At 39.9% G+C, this 24,212-nt stretch overlaps 1 protein-coding gene across 1 annotated transcript in view; it reads right to left on the bottom strand.

Moving 5' to 3' along the window:
* The window catches only part of alg6 (ALG6 alpha-1,3-glucosyltransferase), a 73,700-nt gene extending 59,176 nt beyond the window's left edge, over positions 1-14,524 (bottom strand). The window contains exons 1-7 of the mRNA XM_034179548.1: positions 14,349-14,524; positions 14,123-14,207; positions 12,427-12,516; positions 9,680-9,768; positions 9,438-9,520; positions 7,881-7,945; positions 7,285-7,470 (exon numbers count right to left, since the gene is read on the bottom strand). Of these exons, the coding sequence (XP_034035439.1) occupies positions 7,285-7,470; positions 7,881-7,945; positions 9,438-9,520; positions 9,680-9,768; positions 12,427-12,516; positions 14,123-14,207; positions 14,349-14,493 (743 nt within the window). The 5' untranslated portion in view covers positions 14,494-14,524. The remainder of the gene's footprint in view (positions 1-7,284; positions 7,471-7,880; positions 7,946-9,437; positions 9,521-9,679; positions 9,769-12,426; positions 12,517-14,122; positions 14,208-14,348) is intronic.
* Positions 14,525-24,212: the final 9,688 nt, after the last annotated feature.

Raw genomic sequence — 24,212 nt, 5'->3', positions numbered from 1 at the left:
TTGCAAATTGTTGGCATTAACACGCAGTTTAGATGATGATATCTACCCATAGTCTCCAAGTAGTTCGTAAGTAGTGTCTGTGACTCCTAAATTTGCAATGTGACCCATCTCTTGTGGAATCCAGTGAAAGCTGTGCATCAGCTGGAAGTCCTTAGTGTAGGTCAGGCCTGGGTGCCTTGTCAGCTGTAACTATGAAGCTGCTGGATATGTTGCACACACTGGCATAGCTGAGGAGTTTGGGCATGGTGAGAGTGTCATCTGGACATATCTTCCTCCACCCCCCAGCCCTTCTAATCCAGCTTCTCCATTTGCTACTAAATGCCCTTGGTACATTGTTACTAGATAAACAGACACTGGACACACTAGTAACAGCATCCAATCTTATTACATCAGTCATTCTGCAGCTCTCCTGGGGACAGTGTGATCTTATAGGGTGACATTACGTATCTCGTTAGAGCATTTCGTTGATGCTTGCATGCAGAGTAATGAAACAATATAAACCTCAAATATTAACTGTTGAGTATTTGTGATTTCTGAGATGAACAAAATAACCCTGATCCTTCATTGAGGTATTCCGTGGCACAAATAAGTAGCGATATGTTTGCCAAAAGCATCTGCCGATTGTTGTCTGACTGAAACATTAAAACCACTGGATGATCTCGTCAAATGATGAAATAAATCTCTTCTGTTGAAGTTCTACTATTGGCTTTACTGGCAGATGATTTATTGGGCAAACAGTACTCTCAGTGCAGTCATTCAAATGTTCACCCTAATGCACAGTTAGTTAGTAGTGATCTAGGAACACTAGACTCATTTCATATACGTATGTACAAAACTAGAACACAACTTTAAAACGGAAAAAAATAAATCTGAAAACATCCGAGTTATTCTGCCAATATACAAATCCAACAAACAAGTAGAAAACTCAATCTCCTTTGCAGAAGGATGGATGAAAGGAAGGAGCAAACAAAAATACAGAAACAAAGAATGAAAGAATGAACATAAAAAACAGAGCAAAAGAACAAATGAATGGAAGTAAGAATGAACAAAAGAGGACAAAAGAACAAATGAAAGAGCATGAAAGAACGAACAGTAAAAACAAACATAAGTAAATCATGCTATGTTTGTTTGCACTTATTTTCCCTTTCGTATGGCTCCCATACTGGCATAGTATGTACTACGCTTTTTACTCTTAATTCATTTTATTAGGAAACAGAGCGTGCCATGGCCTCAACTTTATCTAAATTCTGGGTCTTTTATTGAAGCTTAGAGCTAGTGGCCGACGATCACCTTAGTATTTCTTCTGTTTTTCTTGTTGCTTAATGCTAACAAATTACACTGTATTTGCTGTCTTTCTGATGCTTGACTGTTTTTTTCTCTCTCTGTGTTTAAGGTGCGTCTCCATCCAGAGATGGGTGTGATGTCTGTTTTCTGTTTCTGTACCCTCCTGTCCTGCGCACCGGCAACATTTCCTGCATTTTTGTTTTTGCGAATTGTTCTGTAAATTGTGTCGGTAGCATGGACAAGTAGAGGGTCACCCCTTTGAGTCTGGTCTGCTTGAGGTTTCTTCCTCAAATCAGAGGGAGTTTTTCCTTACGAGCGTGTTCAAAATGCTGGGCATCAAAACCAAATACCTTCAATTCAAGTTTCAGAAACAGACAAAACTAATTTTTCAAAGACATTATTGGCTTTATTGTTGTGTCACTGCTCCTAGGAATCTGTCAAGACAAATTCAGGTGGCTGGTGTGTTTAGTAGTCCCGCAGTGAGCATTAATTGACCCAAAAATACAATGGTTTTTCCAAAATAATGTAACATCTTTGATATAATGTAAATTAAGCTGGACAGAAATAAGATGTACACCTACAACCCCTGGCAAAAATTATGGAATCACCAGCCTCGGAGGATGTTCATTCAGTTGTTTAATTTTGTAGAAAAAAAAGCAGATCACAGACATGACACAAAACTAAAGTCATTTCAAATGGCAACTTTCTGGCTTTAAGAAACACTATAAGAAATCAGGACAAAAAATTGTGGCAGTCAGTAACGGTTACTTTTTTAGACCAAGCAGAGGAAAAAAATATGGACTCACTCAATTCTGAGGAAAAAATTATGGAATCATGAAAAACAAAAGAACGCTCCAACACATCACTAGTATTTTGTTGCACCACCTCTGGCTTTTATAACAGCTTGCAGTCTCTGAGGCATGGACTTAATGAGTGACAAAAGTACTCTTCATCAATCTGGCCTCCAACTTTCTCTGATTGCTGTTGCCAGATCAGCTTTGCAGGTTGGAGCCTTGTCATGGACCATTTTCTTCAACTTCCACCAAAGATTTTCAATTGGATTAAGATCCGGACTATTTGCAGGCCATGACATTGACCCTATGTGTCTTTTTGCAAGGAATGTTTTCACAGTTTTCGCTCTATGGCAAGATGCATTATCATCTTGAAAAATGATTTCATCATCCCCAAACATCCTTTCAATTGATGGGATAAGAAAAGTGTCCAAAATATCAACATAAACTTGTGCATTTATTGATGATGTAATGACAGCCATCTCCCCAGTGCCTTTACCTGACATGCAGCCCCATATCATCATGACTGTGGAAATTTACATGTTCTCTTCAGGCAGTCATCTTTATAAATCTCATTGGAACGGCACCAAACAAAAGTTCCAGCATCATCACCTTGCCCAATGCGATTCGAGATTCATCACTGAATATGACTTTCATCCAGTCATCCACAGTCCACGATTGCTTTTCCTTAGCCCATTGTAACCTTGTTTTTTCTGTTTATGTGTTAATGATGGCTTTCGTTTAGCTTTTCTGTATGTAAATCCCATTTCCTTTAGGTGGTTTCTTACAGTTCAGGTCACAGACGTTGACTCCAGTTTCCTCCCATTCGTTCCTCATTTGTTTTGTTGTGCATTTTCGATTTTTGAGACATATTGCTTTAAGTTTTCTGTCTTGACGCTTTGATGCCTTCCTTGGTCTACCAGTTTGTTTGCCTTTAACAACCTTCCCATGTTGTTTGTATTTGGTCCAGAGTTTAGACACAGCTGACTGTGAACAACCAACATCTTTTGCAACATTGCGTGATGATTTACCCTCTTTTAAGAGTTTAATAATCCTCTCCTTTGTTTCAATTGACATCTCTCGTGTTGGAGCCATGATTCTTGTCAGTCCACTTGGTGCAACAGCTCTCCAAGGTGTGATCACTCCTTTTTAGATGCAGACTAATGAGCAGATCTGATTAGATGCAGGTGTTAGTTTTGGGGATGAAAATTTACAGGGTGATTCCATAATTTTTTCCTCAGAATTGAGTGAGTTCGTATTTTTTTTCCCTCTGCTTGGTCTAAAAAAGCAACCGTTACTGACTGCCACAATTATTTTTCCTGATTTCTTATAGTGTTTCTTAAAGCCAGAACGTTGCCATTTGAAATGACTTTAGTTTTGTGTCATGTCTGTGATCTGCTTTTTTTTTTCTACAAAATTAAACAACTGAATGAACATCCTCTGAAGCCGGTGATTCCATAATTATTGCCATGGGTTGTATTAATCATTAAGAAACATCATATTTACAGCATCCTTATTGTTTCTAGTTTCGATTGATATATGACATGTGGTACTTTTGGGGCAATTACAGCTAGTCCATCCTGTTTTTCTTCAATGAAGCATAATGCAAAAATACCAAAGTTTACCGTACACACAGGTCACCTTGCATTTAGTGGATAAAAAAAATACATGTTAAAACTTCTGGAAGTAACCAAAACACTTACTGGTTGATTGAAAAAGTTGACAAAAATAACTTTTCATTAGATTTTTGGAATTTGATACTGTAGTCCTTTTATTTTGGGCATATTTTTTTCCGTCCCACAGTATCCGTCCATAACGCTAGATGTTGCTCCTCACTGTGGGAAGATAAAAAAAAAAGCTGACTTAAGTGTGATGAAGACCTACCCACAAGCATACTCTATAATGAAATCCATGAAAAAAAATTCAAGTGGCCAAATCCCCACAACCAATGAACCATTTCCGTCCCACAAAATGTCTGTCCGTCACACATATGACAGGCAAACATGTTGTGGGACATTTTTACTTTGGCACTGTACATTATTTGCATGGAAAAGGTATCATTTGTATGTATAATTTTTGCATAGTCAGTGTTTAAAACAGATATTTGTGCATTTTTCACAAATTGCATTTACTTTTGCATGATGACGGATCTCTTAAGGCTCATTGATTTTTTTTTTCTTTTTCTGATATTGGAGATAATTTTTCATTGCCAATTTACATAGATGAAGGTGACTTTTTTTTACTCAGATCAGAATTTGTGAAGATTTATTATTCACACATATTTAACTTTGGGATATTGAAGGTTTCAGAGATGGAAATCATCATTTTGGTCCCAGTGTCCATCTGTCCCATGTACAGTCGGGAGCTCAGTCTAATATTATTAGTCATTATAAGTAACCTGTCTTTTAAAGATGAAACTAGTCGAATACTGATTACGTTTATGCGTCATTGAATTTAGGGCCCCTCAGATTAATTACTTACAATATATCACTTTAGAATGAAGCAGCAAGTGCAGTTCAATGAGTGCATGCTAAGTGCCATCAGTGTCATGGGGTGCAAGCTGTAAACATGTTTATTTTGCTCGGTGGCTTCAGAATCCTCACTTGGACTGGAAATCTTGAACTGTACAGACATAGCCCTACTCTATAAAGCTTTCTGAAGGTGAGTCACCATGAGTTTCCTGATTTTCCGTCAATTCACATTCTTTCAAAAGCTGTTTGTCAAATTCAACTTTTGATAAGTAAAAAAAAATTCATGTGTCAATTATTCTAGGGTGTGCTGAGGTTGGTTTTAGGATGATTCCTTTTTATGCACATCCTGCTATGATTTCCCTTTGAATTCACATCCCACTCTGATAAATCAAGATGGCTACTACATCCATGGCAGCCATACTGATTTTATTTTCTGCCTTATAAATCTTAAAAATGCCCAGTCCTTTTGCTTTCATTTTCTCAGTTACGGTGGTAAGGATGTTTCATATAGAGTTGTGGCATGCTCCAATAATCAAGATGCCCCCATGGCAGCCATCTTGATTTTGGTTTCCACTAAATAACTCGTTAATATTGTGTCAATTTGTTTTCATTTCAAGGTATGTTTGGGTGCTTAAAGGGACACTGTAAGCACCCAAACAAGCAAGTAATGTTAACCCATAAAATAACAGATTATATATGGAAACAGTGACATTTTAAATAAAAACAAGATTTGCAATAGATTAGCTTAATTTTTATGATTTTTAAAAAACTGACCAGCCTTCCATGTGCTACAAGTGCTGATTTTGCACAGTCTGGTGTACATACATGTATAGATACTGCAGTAAAACACCTGAAAATCTTACACTTAAATTATAATGTGACATCAGAAAGTAGCAAATTATATTTCTTGCTCTTATTTATGAATATCAGTCAAATCATTAGTCTATTTTGAGATTTTGTAAGACGTTTTACTGATATCTCTATACGTGTGTTTACATTCAACAGTGTGTTAAGAGCACTTGTGATGTCATAGCACAGGCAACTGGAGGAAATTTCATTTTAAGAATTCTCAAGAAAATAAATTCCAATAATTACCAGAAACTGTATTTCAAGGTTGATTTGATCATTATCTTTATCTTTTAGAAACTGCTATTTTAATACGAGTGGAGTGTCCCTTTATTTTGGCCTTTTCAATTGCAAGTAAATCCTTAAAGCCATGGTCCATTCCGTGTAAAATCAGGCTTTTGTTTACTTTTAGTAAATTACTCCTACAAAAACCTTGGCCTTTAATTTGATGTTGTATCGGCAGCTTGGCTAAATAGGATTTGCGATATCGACAGACCACATTAGAAAATGCAAGCATCGTCTTCGAAAAGTAAACAAAAAAGGAAATTAATTGTGGCACGCTTAATTCAAATGGACAATGGCTTTAATATGGTTTGCATTTCAGTGCTCTATGCATAGAAAACATTATATGTAAATCCTTGTTAGATTTTTGATGGTCTATGTGTCCCACAGTGTCCATCCATCACAGATATTTCAACACATTCTCTACATAAAACTATACCCCTTCCAGCAAAACCTCTTGCATGAGGTTTGGGCACTACAGAAGGCATGTTTCAAACAGTTTTTTTTCTTTTTTCTTCTGTTCTTGTTGTTACAGCAAGTGAAATAATGGGCCTAGTTTAAAAAAAAAAACAAAAAAAACAAAACAAACTTAACACATTGTTTCCCACACTGCTGCATGGTGCAACAACTGGCATCAATGAAACTGTGCAGAAAGTTAGCATAGTTCCATACATATTGGGAAATGTGTCTTTGATCATCTGTAAATAAAGATACTTTTGTGGGGCAGGGATCATTATTTTGGCAAAATATTCCAGTTTTTGGTCCTTTTCATGCAAAAGAGTGACCGGGATTTTATTCAGAGAATAAAGCTTGTAAAAACAAACAAACAAGAAAAACTACATTCTCAAGACCCTAGTGGTCCATACTTAAAAACAAATACATGTTCCACTTGTTTTGAAGATTTTTTTCCCCCCACTGTTGCTGTTACATTTTGATGCCCAGCTTGGTGAACACATTCTTACCACTGTTGCCTGTGTGCTTGCTACTTGTGTGAAGCGCCTTGAGGCAACTTTGTTGTGATTTGGCACTATATAAATGAAAATAAATTGAAATCAAATGAAAGAATGAATGCAAGAATGAAAGAAAAACAGAAGAATGACTGAACAATCAAAATAATGAAAAAAATGAATGAAAGAAAGAATGCAAGAACAAATGGAATAAGAATAAAAATGTAAGAAATAGAACAACAAAAAGAGAAGACAACAAACAAAAGAAAAACAAACAAATGAAAAGAAAGAACAAACAAACAAGGAAACAAAAATAGTAGTAGTAGCAGCAGCAGCAGCAGTTGTAGTACTAATTCCGTGAGGCCCTTTGATGCCAGTGCTTATCCCCGGATTCTGTGGTGTGAAACGGATAAGTGTCTACAGCTCTCCCTGGATGGGACCCCAGTCCATCTCATGTTATTCCCCCAGCCAAGAACTCATTTACAGCTGGGTCGACTCGAACATGCAAATGAAGTGTTTTGTCCAAGGACACAAACAGGCAGCATGACCGGCTCGAACCCAGGTTTACATATTGGTGGCCCAACTCCTTATCCCACTGAGCTATCTGCTCTAAAGTCAGAAAAGACTGCAGGAAAACAAAAACAGGTAAACAAACTGACTCACCCTCGCCCCATCAGGCCCATTTTCACACACTTGCCCAACAGGTAACAGAAGAAGGGCAGAGCGTGGTACAGCTCCATCTGTTTGTAGTTGAGAGCCAGAGAAAAGGCCATGGAGCCCAACACATCCTGGCCCACACCCAGAGACAGAACCCCCCACAGGGCCAAGCCCAGGCTCACTGCATTGTACCCGACACAGTTAAGGACAGTACTGCAATAAGAAGATTCACATGTTAGCAGATAGGAAGTTAAGAGATCAGAATTAAGAGCAGATCAATGTGAGGATTTTCTGTCAATGTCCTTAGTTCTTGTCAAGGCATTTCAATCAGTAACTCCACAGCCACTCAAACACAAACTAATCTGAATATTATGTCACAGACGTAACAGTTTAGCCAAAGCCACAGGTCAGCGCTCCAATGAGTGCCAATCTCGTAAATTCTCTTGGCGCTGTAGAGATTATCGTTCTGTAAAATTTACATGAGACTTCACATGAAATTAAACAAATGCCTTTAAATCCAATTAAATCATCAGCAGTGTTTCATATGATAATGATGTCACACTTGATGGACACTAGAAATGGTCCTGAACAAAAAAGGATACTGGAAATGCCCGTAATCAATCAGAATCAGTCCTGGGTACAGCAGGAAGCAAAGCAGAGTGCACACCTGAGAAGAAAGTTTTACTTATTAGGATGATGGAAGGCAAACCTGCCTACTACGCTGTAGCTACAGGTCACTGGTCAGGCAGGTGTTGTACGGCAGTGAAACCACCGGTTGCACTGGAAGCCATTGCAGTGATTTAAGCACCAGAGCTGCATGTTATATTTTCAAAAGTACATGTAAGGACTCCACTGTATTCTGAGCGTGTTGGAGCCTTAAAGTTTATTTCTTATTTTTTTTCCCCCATCAAAAAAAAAAAACCCTGCACATCACTTACAGAGCACAAACATGATGAAAGTGCAATCAAAATGCATAAACCTGCCACATCCCAAACATTCACAAATACCCAACACCAATATACCAACCATAGGCCCACCAAAATGATATTTAAGATAAATAAATAATAAAAATACACTCCCATGACAATCATTTCAATCAGGTCCAATATTTTTCAAAGACCCAAGTTAAAAAAAATACATGGTTGACACATTTTCAGAAACCCATCAGCCCTCCCTCTGAGACTCAACTTGATTTTTTTCAAGTTTTAAGAAAAACATGAGATCGTTCAACCATAAAGAAATAGATGGGGGACGTGGAGCGTTCAAGGATAATAAGATTCTGCGATGTGCTAGCAATGAGGTAAAGGCAATTACATCCACCTGCAAGTTAGTAAGGGACACAGTGGGAAGTTCAAAAACAGCAATCAGAGGACAAAGCTCCAGCTTGACTCCAAGAATGTGAGAGATAACATCAAAATACAAAACCCAATGGGGCAAAGAATAAACATAACTTAGATCTTACTTCTCTCCCTGGGATTTATCAAACACAGCAGTGCTCTGTTTGATAAATTTGATAGATTGGGATAACTTCTGGATAATTTGGACCGAGACAGGGACACGGGGAAAGATGAAAATAATAAGGCAGGGACAGAGGTAGACAAACACGACTGAGCTTCTAACTGACACAAAGTTGTATCAGGATCTTTTAACCAATAAATGTATTTTTAAATGTTAGCTGCCCAATAATAATACATCAAATTAGGTAAAGACAGACCTCCACTGAGCCGACATTTTTGTAGTAATGATTTACGAACCCTGGGAGTTTTATCTCCCCACATAAATGAGGAAAGCATTTGATCGATAGATTTAAAAAAGGTTTTGGGTAAGAACAGAGGAATACACTGTATTCTGAGATCAGAGAATTGTTTCATCAGCCAAGTTCTCAGCACAAACGTGTCATCAGCTATGAAATGATTATTTTATATAGCATGGTGCCAAGTAGGACAAAGCATGACGTATTGGCACGCCGAATTGCATGGCAGTGCAAGGATAAAATTTGTGCATGTTGCGGTTGTGGGCGGTAATGGTCCGAAATTCAGCAGGAGTGGGTGGCAAGAGCAGCTCCCATGCACCTTGACACAAATAACAAGATGAGATTCAGGCTCAGAGGGGGAAAAAAGGTCTTAATATTAGATGCCGTGTGATATTGGGGATGTTACCTTTCTCTTAGATGATCCATCAGTCAGGTACAAACAGTATAAAACCACAGCAGGGATGTATATCAACAAATCTGACACCAAGACTGAGGCCAAAAAGGGAGAGGAAACACCACAGTTATTATAGTAGCTCTGTGTATCACATCATCTAACCATCTAACCTTCAAAAGCATAAAGCAAATGGTTATTTCAATCATGAGTTACATATGATCCATGAAATATTTTACTTTTGTTTGTTACCATACCTGTAGCTCTCATGAACAACTTGTGTGCCGCACTTTCATATCCTCTAGATTTGTGTAGCCGCACCCATTCTGGGTTTATTATATTGGCTCTGTAAGGAAAAAAAAGTGCCAGAATTACAGTTTTCATACAGATAATTTTATACAATACTGAAAACATCATGAAACGACAGACAAAAGGACAGCCAATTAAAATTCCTACGCAAAGGGACATATACACAGCATATTCATCTGTATTACTAAAGTTCTGGTTTTAATTTCAACCATCTTTACACCACTATCATGGCATCTGACTTCAAAGACATGTAGCTCAGAAAAAGGCTCAAGATTTTAAAACTATAAGAATTTCCCAGATAACACTATTACTGTGTTAAAAATACAACATTTTAAAAGTGTTTTTAAAAAAAACACTTGATATGAGTATGAATACAGACTGAATGTTTGACAGTTAAAAATAACATTGTGGGTGTTCATTCTGAACTTCTGGTTTTACAGTGTAGACTCTTAAGAACAACACTAATGCATGTCATACTGAAGCTAATGTAACAGGGTAATTCTACAATAACAGAATTAATCAGAGTAAATTTTTAAATAGTAATATGTATGTCCAGATTTGGTGGAGAAGTTTGTGTCCATATAAACCTGAGAGCTGTATTGTCTGGAGCCATCGTGCTCCTGGTAAGGTCTCCCATGGCAAATTGGTCTCAGGCGAGAAGCCAGACTAAAAGCATCTTGACATGTGCATGAATTTGACCCCCTGTTGCCGCGCAATTCATCGTGCCAATGTGTCCCGCTTTGTCTGCTTGACGCCACGCTATATAAAATAATCATTTCATAGCCGATGACTCATTTGCACACAGAACTTGGCTGATAAAACCATTCACTCATCGCTCCCAGAATCACAGAGAAATTATTTACAGCTATGGGTTGTCTCGTGCTTGTTGTGTGGTGGAGAACGCATTTGGAATCTTGTCTCAAAGGTAATTATTTATAATTTATTTAACCTCTGTTGTTTGTGCATATGCACCAGTTCACATCATTCTGCCTCCTTGGTCCCTGGCTGGAGTCCTGCATGGGTCTCCAGTGAGGGAATCCATTGTTCTGCTGGGGGACTTCAGAGCACACATGGGCAATTAGAGACACCTGGAGAAGTGTGATTGGGAGGAATGGCCGTCCTGACCTAAACCTGAGCGGTTGTTTGTTACTGGACTTCTGTGCTAGCCATGGATTGTCCATAAGGAACACTATGTTCAAACATAAAGATGCTCATAAGTGTACATGGTACCACGGTACACGGTAACCCTCAAACACCGTGGTGGACACCAGTGGTCAGGGATGCCAACTGAAGGAGGAGTCTTTAAAGGGATAGGCTGTTGCAAGGAACTGACAGGCCTGAAGGGCGGCATCCTCTGTTGTTGGGGAGGCAAAGCAGCAAGTGTGAGAGGAATTAGGAGCAACCAAGGAGAAGGACTTTTGGTCGCCACCATGGTGCTTCTGGAGGACAGTGCGGCAGCTAAGTAGAGGAAAACGGGGAACCATTCAAGCTGTATACAGTAAGGATGCGACTCTATTGACCTCAGCTGAGGTGGTAATTGGTTGCTGGAAGGAGCACTTTGAGGAACACCTGCATCACACTGGAGCACCCTCTGTAGTTGAGGCAGAGTTGGAAGCTGATGTGGGATCATCATCAATTTTCCTGATGGAAGTCACTGAGGTAGTCAAACAACTCCACAGTTGCAAAGCCCCGGGGGTTGATGAGAACCATCCAGAAATGCTGAAGGCTCTGGGTGTGGACGGACTATCCTGGATGAGACGTCTCTTCAACACTGCGTGGAGATCTGCAACAGTGCCAAAGGAGTGGCAAACTGGGGTGGTGGTCCCCATATATAAAAAAGGGACCAGAGAGTGTGTGCCAACTCCAGGGGATCACACTACACAGCCTCGCTGGTAAAGTCTACTCCAGGGTGCTGAAAAAGGGGTTTGGCGATAGCTGAACCTCAGACTGAACAGGAACAATGCGGGTTCCATCTTGGCCGTGGAACAACTGACCAGCTCTTCACTCTCACAAGGATCCTGAAGGGGGCCTGAGAGTATGCCCATCCAGTCTACATGTGTTTTGTGGACTTGGAGAAGTATGATCAGGTACCTAGTAGATGCTGTGGGAGGTGCTGGTGGAATATGTAGTGAGGGGCCAGTCTAAGGCACACCTGCGCAATAATCATGCTGTCTAACCAGTATGTTGAAATGCCACACCTGTGAGGTGGGATGGATGATGGGATGGTGCCTCCTTAGGGAGGAATTCCAGGCATGTCCAGCTGAGAGGAGACCCAGGGGAAGACCCAGGACAAGGTCTGGCCTGGGAACATCTCTGCATCCCCCAGTCAGAGGTGGTAAATGTTGCTGAAAAAAGGGAAGTTTGGGGTCCCCTACTGGAGCCGTTGCCCCCATAACCTGATCCCAGCAATGCATGTGATGAGTGATGTCCAGATATTGCTGCCATTGTAATTCCATTACCATAGAACTGCCCTATTGCCTTGCATTTTACACTTATACAGTGTGAATGGCTGAATACAGTTTATGCTCACTTGTAGTTGTAGTCGTTTTTAAAACTCCTTCAAAGAGTCTATGGTGTTGTCTCACTCTGAGATTATTAAGAGGATCATTTGAACCGTTGGACTGCGTTTCATGAAACTTTCATCTGCGTAAGCAAGAACACCGTTTACAAAAACTAGCCTAACAGAAACACTTACATGTGAGCACAGATCAAGCTGTGATAGGCAGTCAGAGGAGGGTAGTCAAGACCCCAGTAATTCAAATCATTGTCAGTGGTGTTGAAGTACCTGAAGAAGCACAAATGTTGAAGCATGTTTACTGAGAAATTGTACCAACCTTACTGTGTTTCAAATGAACACACCCATTAATAGACAGTTTTGTCTGAAATTACCATTTTGTACCTTGCGCGTTGAAATTCTGAGTGTTAAATGTATATCGAGTACACAGAAACCTCCTATAATGGACTGAAAAAACCAAACCTGTACAGCCAGAGGCCTGGCTCCTAGACTATCAGTTTGAGACCACCTGCAGATAAATGAAATTCACATGGAGATCATTTCACTCCATACTCGTGGAATTTTGGTTTCATGTAATATTTCCCTTGGGTTCATTCTCCGTATCAATATAACCTTGTGTCAGAAAGAGCACCCTGTGTAAAACTTGTGCAATTTCAATATACAGATCATAAAAATCTGAGCTCCATACTGGATAAGGTGAGATGTATACAAATGAAGGTTTATGAATGAAATGGTAAGAATATTTGCACAAGTTGATTGAACATTCCATTCAACTTCCCTGTGCTTGTTGAATAGAACTTTTTTCTTTGCGCAAATATAAAACAGTCATTATTTGTTTTATATGCCACCTAAATAGATTATAGTCAAGGCAAAGTCAACAAAAGCTTCCTCATCTCATTGATGCATTTTTACAAAGGGCTTAGCTATTGTTACTGTACCATACACAAACCACAGATTGCTATTAGTTTGCATCTATTGTTATTTAAATTATCGAGGATCATGGTTCATCTTGAAATTCATCATTTGCCTCCTGTACAACTTCAACACCATGATGTCTCACTTTATCTCCTTACAATCATGGCGGTTTGTTACTACATGCTGTGCAAGGAAAAGGACTACAGTACCTTATCAACAGCCACTTGGTTTATGACAAGGTTGTGGAACCAAAGTCCCTAGTTGCTCCTGGTGTGTCGTGAGCTTCTTGCATGGTAGCACCCTGACGGTGTGCGAGTGTGCTTGTATGAATGAGTGAATGTGAGGCATCATTGTAAAATGCTTTGAGCTTCTGATGCAGATGGAAAAGCGCTATATAAATGCATAAGTCATATAATGGACAATTTTTTGTTTTTTTTATACAATGGGACAAACAGCCAATGCCATATGACAAAGGGAGGAGGATCCACTAACCAAATGACAAAGATCTTTTTAAGTGCTACATACAAACGGATGATCCACAAGAGTTGTAGATAAACGGTTAAGTGTGCTTGTTTTCAGCGTAGAAGGTTCCCGGTTCAAACACAGCCCCTGCCCATTATCCAAAATAAAATGGCATCATCCAGCGTAAAACTTGTGCCAACTCAACATGCAGATCCAGCAACCCTGCGTGAAACAAGGGAAATGCCAAAGGGACTTGATCCACTGTGGCAACCCCAAACTCTAGACACGAAAAGAAGTGATAATTATTGCTTCTGTTATTAATAAGATTCGGTGAATCAAGTTACACACTTGCAGTTTGAAATCACTTTGTGAAATCTTAAAACTGTTCTTTTTTTTGGATTCATGAGAGCCTGAATGAGACTGGATTTGTCACATGTAGCGTTAACGTGAGTGAAACGTGGTCCCGAGTAAACACATGAGACCTCACCCTATCACTCACCATTCATTAACAGGCAGATTATAGGTGACTTCTTGCCAGTGTCTTTGTGCTTCATAGTCCCCAAACATGGGCGGTTTGCCTGCTCCTGGACAAAAACACTCAACTGTTAGAGTGACGACAACAAAAAGTCACAAAATGAATGAATTAAACAAACACTTTAACTCTGACAGCTGTTGTAGATCATCAAAGAGGTCAGAAAGCCTGTAGTGATTTAAACATTTCCTACCTGAATACGAATTTAACGAAACGCCCCATCTCACAATAACACCGAGCAAAATACAAATAGTTACAAGACTCCAGGTTTGCATATTTTCTAAATGTAAAAAATATGTGGACTTTACTGAACTTGAAGAAGAAAAAAAGCTAAACATCTGTCGGAGCTATTTACACTTCCTGGCTACGTCATTGGTTTCGTTTTGCCCTGTTATTGGTTATTAGACGCTGACGTTGGCGCCAAGAAGGATGAGGCGTTCGAGGACACACAGAAGAAACAGAATTTCCTACATCAAACAGAAAAAGAAATATCCCAACCAGAGCACCAAATGGTTTTAAGGATATTTTAAAAACAAGTTGTTCCAATATGACAAATATTTTTAAAAGGCATAAACTCTAAAACTTAATTTTATGATCTTAGATTAAAATATTCCAAAGTTCCCTGTATGTCAGTCTGTGTTACCTTTGCTATTACCTCAAAATATTTATTTTATTTGAACAAATTTGCACATCTGTATGTGGAAATGTATTTTCTCCCTTTGATAAAATTCTGTGTGATATGTGACATTGTGACATTAAAATAAGGCTGAGGACTTTTTATGTCATATAATATGAATAGATTTTTTATCATTACAGAACGATAGCACATCAGCTGAGTTCATTGAATTAATTAATTAATTAATTAATTAGTTAAAATACTTTTTGATGCTTGAATGATGTGCATGATATCAGTTAAACTAAACCATCTGGTTCTACAATTTAGCAAAATTAATAAATTAATGAGTTCAAGTAAAATTCCCTTATTTCCCTCTCTAATTTTGAAAAAAAAAAATATTTTTATTGCTGAGGCAATTGCCAATCAGAATCATAAAGATGGACTCCAAGCATTGGCAGCATTTGTGGATGCTTTTATTCTTAAACATTTTCCTCCAGGAAACAAGAGACACCAACTCAAGTAAAAGTTAAATGTTTGTGATTAATGGACAAATAAATGAATAAATGACAAGGGTGCTTAAACCTAAAATGGCATAATATATGATGTAAAACAAGTTTTTATTTAAAAAAAAAACAAACACCAGTTTGCAGATCTTGATTTATAAAATTTTGCTACTTTTGCAGGTTACAAGTTGATGGCATTTAGGGCCCTATTTTGAGATTCTAAACCACATGACACGAATCCATTTGGGGCGTGGCAGAGTGCAAACTGCTGTCTTGAGGGTACACCTGAGCATTATGTTAAGACTTCATATTATGCAATGTTGTGTTGTAAGCATTTTATGATACCAACTAATCAACACATCACCTATAAGCCCCTGTAAACAGGAGTATGTAAGTAGTACACTGCTTGGTACTGAATGGATGCAAGGGAATGGTGTGATGGAAGATAGGAACGCACCAGCTTATGCACATGACCACACCTCCCCTTTAGACAAACACACCCATAGGTGCAAAGAGGAGCACCAGTACGTTTGGTATCAAAGGCAAATGGTTGCTGGGTGTGAAAACGACACTGCGTCAGGTAGAAACAAGCAGTGACACTTGTGTTACATTGCGCACCACTATACACATGGTGGAAGATAGTAGGAGTGCATCAGTCTGGTCTGGATCAGTTAAGTGTAAATTTAAAAAATGTTTTCTTTCAGGGGAGCCGGATATTTGTTTCAGAGTTTGAGTTGACGTTTTGTTAGATCGCTAGTAGGGGTGTAACAATTAAGCGAAACAAATCACAAATTGATTTTAAAGTAACAGATGTAACTAAACTGACACATTGAATCCAATGAAAGACTTGAGTCTTTCATTGGATTCAGGTGTGTTGGAGCAGGGAGACAACCAGGGGCGTAGGCAGAAATCACAAAATGGGTGGGCCCAGAAAAAATCAGACGGGCCCAACCTTTGGGGTTGTAGGTAAGGTGTAGGTATTATAATACACCGTTTGAAAAAGTGTGCCTTGTTTGGACATCGCAAGCAACGTTATCACTTAGCCTACAGCACTGGCAAAGTGAGCACACAGACGCGACACGTCAGACACAAGTACTCTTCATGGATAATGCAAGCTGCAGTGCAGCGCCACACACACACACACACACACACACACACACACACACACACACACACACACACACACACACACACACACACACACACACACACATACACACATATTCAGTGCAAGTCTGGTAGCCTACTTGGCTCGGCCTAAACCCAAAATGTCAACAGGTATTTAAATAAGGCATTGTTTCAAAAATGAATTCCAAGTTTAATGATGAACACATCTCAGCCAACTGCACAGACGCTGTGTGCACAGTTACACAGACGCAAAGTGTCAGACACAAGCACCCCATGGACAATGCAAGCAGCAACGCAATGCGATGAATCCTTTTAATGCTCCACCAGGAGACGACGGGGTTTTTGTTGAACTCTCTTATCACGTCATCACAGTCCAACGATTCACTCAGTTTTCTTTCAAGGGAGAGTGCATTCAGTCTGTGAGTCAACATGGATGTTCTGGTGGATGGTTTTATCCCATTAACAGTAGAAAACAGCCGTTCGACGGTGCATGTTGTTATTGGCATTGTGATGAGGACTTATTTGAGGAAAAATGTGCTCCCTCGTTTATCGTGGGAGTTACGTTCAAAAATAACCCGCGATAAACAAAATCCGCGAAGTAGTCAGCGCTATGTTTTACAATTATTATAGATGTTTTAAGGCTGTAAAACCCCTCACTACACACTTTTCTCAAACAGGCATTAACATTTTCTCACTTTTCTCTCCTGTGTCAACACTATCTTTTTTCTTCTGTGCGAGAAGATTATAAACAGACACACACAGAACACAATGCGCGTGCTCTCCCTTCGCTCACTGCCTCTGGAGGTACGGATGCAGGACCCGCAAAGAATCCAAGTCCTCTCTCGGTGGCCACGGAGCTCTGCGTCTGCGCTCAACATCCGGATCAAAACAGCGAGCGTATCTCTGGACCTGTTGCCAGATTTGGCGCAATTCCGCACAGCAGACAGGAGGAGGTGGCCTGCAGCTGCATTTACTGAGCCTGCAGAAAGCGCATCGGAGGCAGTGAGAGCAATGCCGACCGGTGCCGCGAACGGCCCACCTGATAAGGACGCAGAACACAATGCGCCGTTTAAAAAAAATGCATGCAAAATTGCACTAAAAAAATCAGCGAAACTGCGAGGCCATGAAACGTGAACTGCGTTATCGCGAGGGACCACTATACTCTGAAAATGAATTAATAAAAATCACAGAAGATGAACCAGATTTTTTTGACAAAATTTATTAATTGTCGCTCAGTGCTAATGCAATACCATATCATAGGAATACAATGAGGCAACGACAGGTGACTGTCGAATGTCGACTCAGCCTTCTCATTGGATGGGGCGGGCCTGGCTGACAAGTGGGTGGGCCCAGGCCCATCCAGGCCCACCCTTGGCTACACGTAAGGAGACAACTAAGAGTGTCAGGAAGGTGGCTCTCGAGGACCGAACTTGGTCACCCCTGGTCTACATTAAAGGTATACTGCCTCTGTTTTTTGACTTTTTTAAAAGATGTAATTAATAAAACTCTGGTACCACTATAATTTTATTCCTTAGCATTTAAATAAGGGATTCATAATATGACATTGCCAATTTCATCAAAATTCATGCTGTCTGGAAAAAAAAAATTCTCTCCGTGTTATTTTTTTCAGGCTCAGAGGACGGCTCATATGGCTTACCTCTACTGGTGGTTGGCTCTCACTGCTGTATTGTATCACTTCCTGTTCTGGAGCACAGCGGTGTTTTTCTGTATCTGTTAGCTGTTTAATCTGTGCAGTTAGATTGATCTAGTTATCTAGATTACGATTTGTTTCCCAGTGTAATCTTTACATGCCTTAACTAAAGCACTCCTTCTGCTGAATCACCTCTAAATTATTTACACATTATTCACTTTGCGTGTTTTTAGGAATCCGCTAGCTTAGCGTAGCTACTAGCTCTTAGCCGATTTAGCATGGCGGCTTCTCCTGTCTCTCCCGCACTTTTCTGCTCTGGGTGTGAAATGTTTAGTTATTCCTCGGCCTCCTTTAGCAGTAATGGTACTTGTAATAAGTGTAGCTTATTCGTAGCTTTGGAGGCCAGGCTGGGCGAATTGGAGACTCGGCTCCGCACCGTGGAAAATTCTACAGCTAGCCAGGCCCCTGTAGTCGGTGCGGACCAAGGTAGCTTAGCCGCCGTTAGTTACCCCCTGGCAGATCCCGAGCAGCCGGGAAAGCAGGCCGACTGGGTGACTGTGAGGAGGAAGCGTAGCCCTAAACAGAAGCCCCGTGTACACCGCCAACCCGTTCACATCTCTAACCGTTTTTCCCCACTCGACGACACACCCGCCGAGGATCAAACTCTGGTTATTGGCGACTCTGTTTTGAGAAATGTGAAGTTAGCGACACCAGCAACCATAGTCAATTGTCTTCCGGGGGCCAGAGCAGGCGACATTGAAGGAAATTTGAAACTGCTGGCTAAGGCTAAGCGTAGATTTGGTAAGATTGTAATTCACGTCGGCAGTAATGACACCCGGTTACGCCAATCGGAGGTCACTAAAATTAACATTAAATCGGTGTGTAACTTTGCAAAAACAATGTCGGACTCTGTAGTTTTCTCTGGGCCCCTCCCCAATCGGACCGGGAGTGACATGTTTAGCCGCATGTTCTCCTTGAATTGCTGGCTGTCTGAGTGGTGTCCAAAAAATGAGGTGGGCTTCATAGATAATTGGCAAAGCTTCTGGGGAAAACCTGGTCTTGTTAGGAGAGACGGCATCCATCCCACTTTGGATGGAGCAGCTCTCATTTCTAGAAATCTGGCCAATTTTCTTAAATCCTCCAAACCGTGACTATCCAGGGTTGGGACCAGGAAGCAGAGTTGTAGTCTTACACACCTCTCTGCAGCTTCTCTCCCCCTGCCATCCCCTCATTACCCCATCCCCGTAGAGACGGTGCCTGCTCCCAGACTACCAATAACCAGCAAAAATCTATTTAAGCATAAAAATTCAAAAAGAAAAAATAATATAGCACCTTCAACTGCACCACAGACTAAAACAGTTAAATGTGGTCTATTAAACATTAGGTCTCTCTCTTCTAAGTCCCTGTTGGTAAATGATATAATAATTGATCAACATATTGATTTATTCTGCCTAACAGAAACCTGGTTACAGCAGGATGAATATGTTAGTTTAAATGAGTCAACACCCCCGAGTCACACTAACTGTCAGAATGCTCGTAGCACGGGCCGGGGCGGAGGATTAGCAGCAATCTTCCATCCCAGCTTATTAATTAATCAAAAACCCAGACAGAGCTTTAATTCATTTGAAAGCTTGTCTCTTAGTCTTGTCCATCCAAATTGGAAGTCCCAAAAACCAGTTTTATTTGTTATTATCTATCGTCCACCTGGTCGTTACTGTGAGTTTCTCTGTGAATTTTCAGACCTTTTGTCTGACTTAGTGCTTAGCTCAGATAAGATAATTATAGTGGGCGATTTTAACATCCACACAGATGCTGAGAATGACAGCCTCAACACTGCATTTAATCTATTATTAGACTCTATTGGCTTTGCTCAAAAAGTAAATGAGTCCACCCACCACTTTAATCATATCTTAGATCTTGTTCTGACTTATGGTATGGAAATAGAAGACTTAACAGTATTCCCTGAAAACTCCCTTCTGTCTGATCATTTCTTAATAACATTTACATTTACTCTGATGGACTACCCAGCAGTGGGGAATAAGTTTCATTACACTAGAAGTCTTTCAGAAAGCGCTGTAACTAGGTTTAAGGATATGATTCCTTCTTTATGTTCTCTAATGCCATATACCAACACAGTGCAGAGTAGCTACCTAAACTCTGTAAGGGAGATAAGAGTATCTCGTCAATAGTTTTACATCCTCATTGAAGACAACTTTGGATGCTGTAGCTCCTCTGAAAAAGAGAGCTTTAAATCAGAAGTGTCTGACTCCGTGGTATAACTCACAAACTCGTAGCTTAAAGCAGATAACCCGTAAGTTGGAGAGGAAATGGCGTCTCACTAATTTAGAAGATCTTCACTTAGCCTGGAAAAAGAGTCTGTTGCTCTATAAAAAAGCCCTCCGTAAAGCTAGGACATCTTTCTACTCATCACTAATTGAAGAAAATAAGAACAACCCCAGGTTTCTTTTCAGCACTGTAGCCAGGCTGACAAAGAGTCAGAGCTCTATTGAGCTGAGTATTCCATTAACTTTAACTAGTAATGACTTCATGACTTTCTTTGCTAACAAAATTTTAACTATTAGAGAAAAAATTACTCATAACCATCCCAAAGACGTATCGTTATCTTTGGCTGCTTTCAGTGATGCCGGTATTTGGTTAGACTCTTTCTCTCCGATTGTTCTGTCTGAGTTATTTTCATTAGTTACTTCATCCAAACCATCAACATGTTTATTAGACCCCATTCCTACCAGGCTGCTCAAGGAAGCCCTACCATTATTTAATGCTTCGATCTTAAATATGATCAATCTATCTTTGTTAGTTGGCTATGTACCACAGGCTTTTAAGGTGGCAGTAATTAAACCATTACTTAAAAAGCCATCACTTGACCCAGCTATCTTAGCTAATTATAGGCCAATCTCCAACCTTCCTTTTCTCTCAAAAATTCTTGAAAGGGTAGTTGTAAAACAGCTAACTGATCATCTGCAGAGGAATGGTCTATTGAAGAGTTTCAGTCAGGTTTTAGAATTCATCATAGTACAGAAACAGCATTAGTGAAGGTTACAAATGATCTTCTTATGGCCTCGGACAGTGGACTCATCTCTGTGCTTGTTCTGTTAGACCTCAGTGCTGCTTTTGATACTGTTGACCATAAAATTTTATTACAGAGATTAGAGCATGCCATAGGTATTAAAGGCACTGCGCTGCGGTGGTTTGAATCATATTTGTCTAATAGATTACAATTTGTTCATGTAAATGGGGAATCTTCTTCACAGACTAAAGTTAATTATGGAGTTCCACAAGGTTCTGTGCTAGGACCAATTTTATTCACTTTATACATGCTTCCCTTAGGCAGTATTATTAGACGGTATTGCTTAAATTTTCATTGTTACGCAGATGATACCCAGCTTTATCTATCTATGAAGCCAGAGGACACACACCAATTAGCTAAACTGCAGGATTGTCTTACAGACATAAAGACATGGATGACCTCTAATTTCCTGCTTTTAAACTCAGATGGCCCCACAAATCTTAGAAACATGGTGTCTAACCAGATCCTTACTCTGGATGGCATTACCCTGACCTCTAGTAATACTGTGAGAAATCTTGGAGTCATTTTTGATCAGGATATGTCATTCAAAGCGCATATTAAACAAATATGTAGGACTGCTTTTTTGCATTTACGCAATATCTCTAAAATCAGAAAGGTCTTGTCTCAGAGTGATGCTGAAAAACTAATTCATGCATTTATTTCCTCTAGGCTGGACTATTGTAATTCATTATTATCAGGTTGTCCTAAAAGTTCCCTAAAGAGCCTTCAGTTAATTCAAAATGCTGCAGCTAGAGTACTGACGGGGACTAGAAGGAGAGAGCATATCTCACCCATATTGGCCTCTCTTCATTGGCTTCCTGTTAATTCTAGAATAGAATTTAAAATTCTTCTTCTTACTTATAAGGTTTTGAATAATCAGGTCCCATCTTATCTTAGGGACCTCGTAGTACCATATCACCCCAATAGAGCAGCTTCGCTCTCAGACTGCAGGCTTACTTGTAGTTCCTAGGGTTTGTAAGAGTAGAATGGGAGGCAGAGCCTTCAGCTTTCAGGCTCCTCTCCTGTGGAACCAGCTCCCAATTCAGATCAGGGAGACAGACACCCTCTCTACTTTTAAGATTAGGCTTAAAACTTTCCTTTTTGCTAAAGCTTATAGTTAGGGCTGGATCAGGTGACCCTGAACCATCCCTTAGTTATGCTGCTATAGACGTAGACTGCTGGGGGGTTCCCATGATGCACTGTTTCTTTCTCTTTTTGCTCTGTATGCACCACTCTGCATTTAATCATTAGTGATCGATCTCTGCTCCCCTCCACAGCATGTCTTTTTCCTGGTTCTCTCCCTCAGCCCCAACCAGTCCCAGCAGAAGACTGCCCCTCCCTGAGCCTGGTTCTGCTGGAGGTTTCTTCCTGTTAAAAGGGAGTTTTTCCTTCCCACTGTAGCCAAGTGCTTGCTCACAGGGGGGAGTACCCTGCTAGAGCTGTTGCCCCCGCGACAGGATCCCGGATAAACAGTTGAAGATGAGTGAGTGATGAGAAGAATAAGAAAGAATTTTATTAATCCTGAAGGAAATTGTTTCACATTGCAACACATTTTAAAAATAAATCTACATTATAATGCTTGGATTTCGGTAGAAGCAAAATTCTTGTCCGTTTTGTGAAATTTGAAAGGACGTAGAGCTTTAAACAAAGAATTTTATCACATTGCATCATATTGCATCAAATCAAATTATACTGAATCAAATCATTCCATAATAAAAGGTGACATTCCTAAATTGTATCGAAGCTGCGTCTCGGTTTATGACTGAGAAATGTGCACCCCGAATTGCTAGGTTAGCAAAGTGCATTCAGATTTATTTATTAACAAGAGCAATTAACAAGAGTCTTCCATGCTAATTCTATCTGTGGTGCGAATTTTGTGACAATCCATGAAGTAGCTTTTTTTTTTACATAATTCTTCAAAGCCTGTATAAAGTAAAATTTTGATCCAGAATCCAGATCCAGATCACCTCCAAAATTTAATGGAGTCTTCCATGGGCTAATATCTATCTGTGATGAAAATTTCATCAAAATCTGTGCAGTAGTTTTGACGTAATCCTGCTAAAAGATGGGAGACAAATAAACAGTTGATTTCATTACAACCTTGGCAGACCTAACAAATTAATTTTTTAAGACAGGGACATCGGCCTCAGTATTGGCGGATACTGAAGATTTCCTGAGTATCATATCAGACATAAAAAAGTGGCATCTTGCCGTCTGGAGCAGATAGGGTGCATAGTGACCATTAAAGAAGCAAAGTTAGGTATTCTAGAAAAGAAATCCTGTGTTATTCCTCAACAATAAAACACTTGTATGAAGGAACATATCAGGAGTAATACAATCATATATTTTAACAGCTTGTCATCTGTTTATCAGCTCTTTTGGGATTTACCAAGATCAGCAGTCAGCTGCAGTCATCTCATGTGAAACTAGTTTGTTGTAATGTTCTTCATAGATATGTGGTTAATACCCGTCCTACCACCCCCCCACACCCACCCAACCCCGGCTAATTCTCCTCTGTGACCTTTTCTTCTGTCGACATCAGTGTCTTTTTGCCCAAGGTGTTGGGATGTGTTAAGGGGTTCGTGTTCCTCGTGGTATCGGCATCAATTATACATAAATAATAATAACCTTGGACAACTGCTGATTTGCAATGACACTTTCATTACAACAGGAGCAGCCTATAACTCAGTGGCACTCATTAGTTATTAATGCCTGGCCACGCCAGCTTTACTTTGTCATTTATTGCTTCATCTCTACGCCTTTTTAAAAATTCAATAACTGCTGTACCTACATTTACTGTCTGTGAACTCTGCCCAGGAGAAGCTGATAGCTTGTGGTAGCACATGACCTAGTTATTATTGAGACCAAGGCCTTGTTTACCGGTCACATCATAGCATGTCAGGTTTTCTACATCAAACTGATGTAGTGTTCAACCATTGATCTCACTTAACTTCAGCACACCGGAAAAACAGTATTTTTATTTGTGGTGAAAAGCCACATAATGTGACTGCAACTAATCGGCAACAATATCCAGCATAAAATTCTTCAGGTGTGGAAGACAACAAATGTTA

The sequence above is a fragment of the Thalassophryne amazonica genome, chromosome 10 (genome assembly GCF_902500255.1).
Source record: "Thalassophryne amazonica chromosome 10, fThaAma1.1, whole genome shotgun sequence".
NCBI classification, from domain to species: domain Eukaryota; kingdom Metazoa; phylum Chordata; class Actinopteri; order Batrachoidiformes; family Batrachoididae; genus Thalassophryne; species Thalassophryne amazonica.
This window is presented reverse-complemented; position numbering and strand designations above follow the sequence as displayed.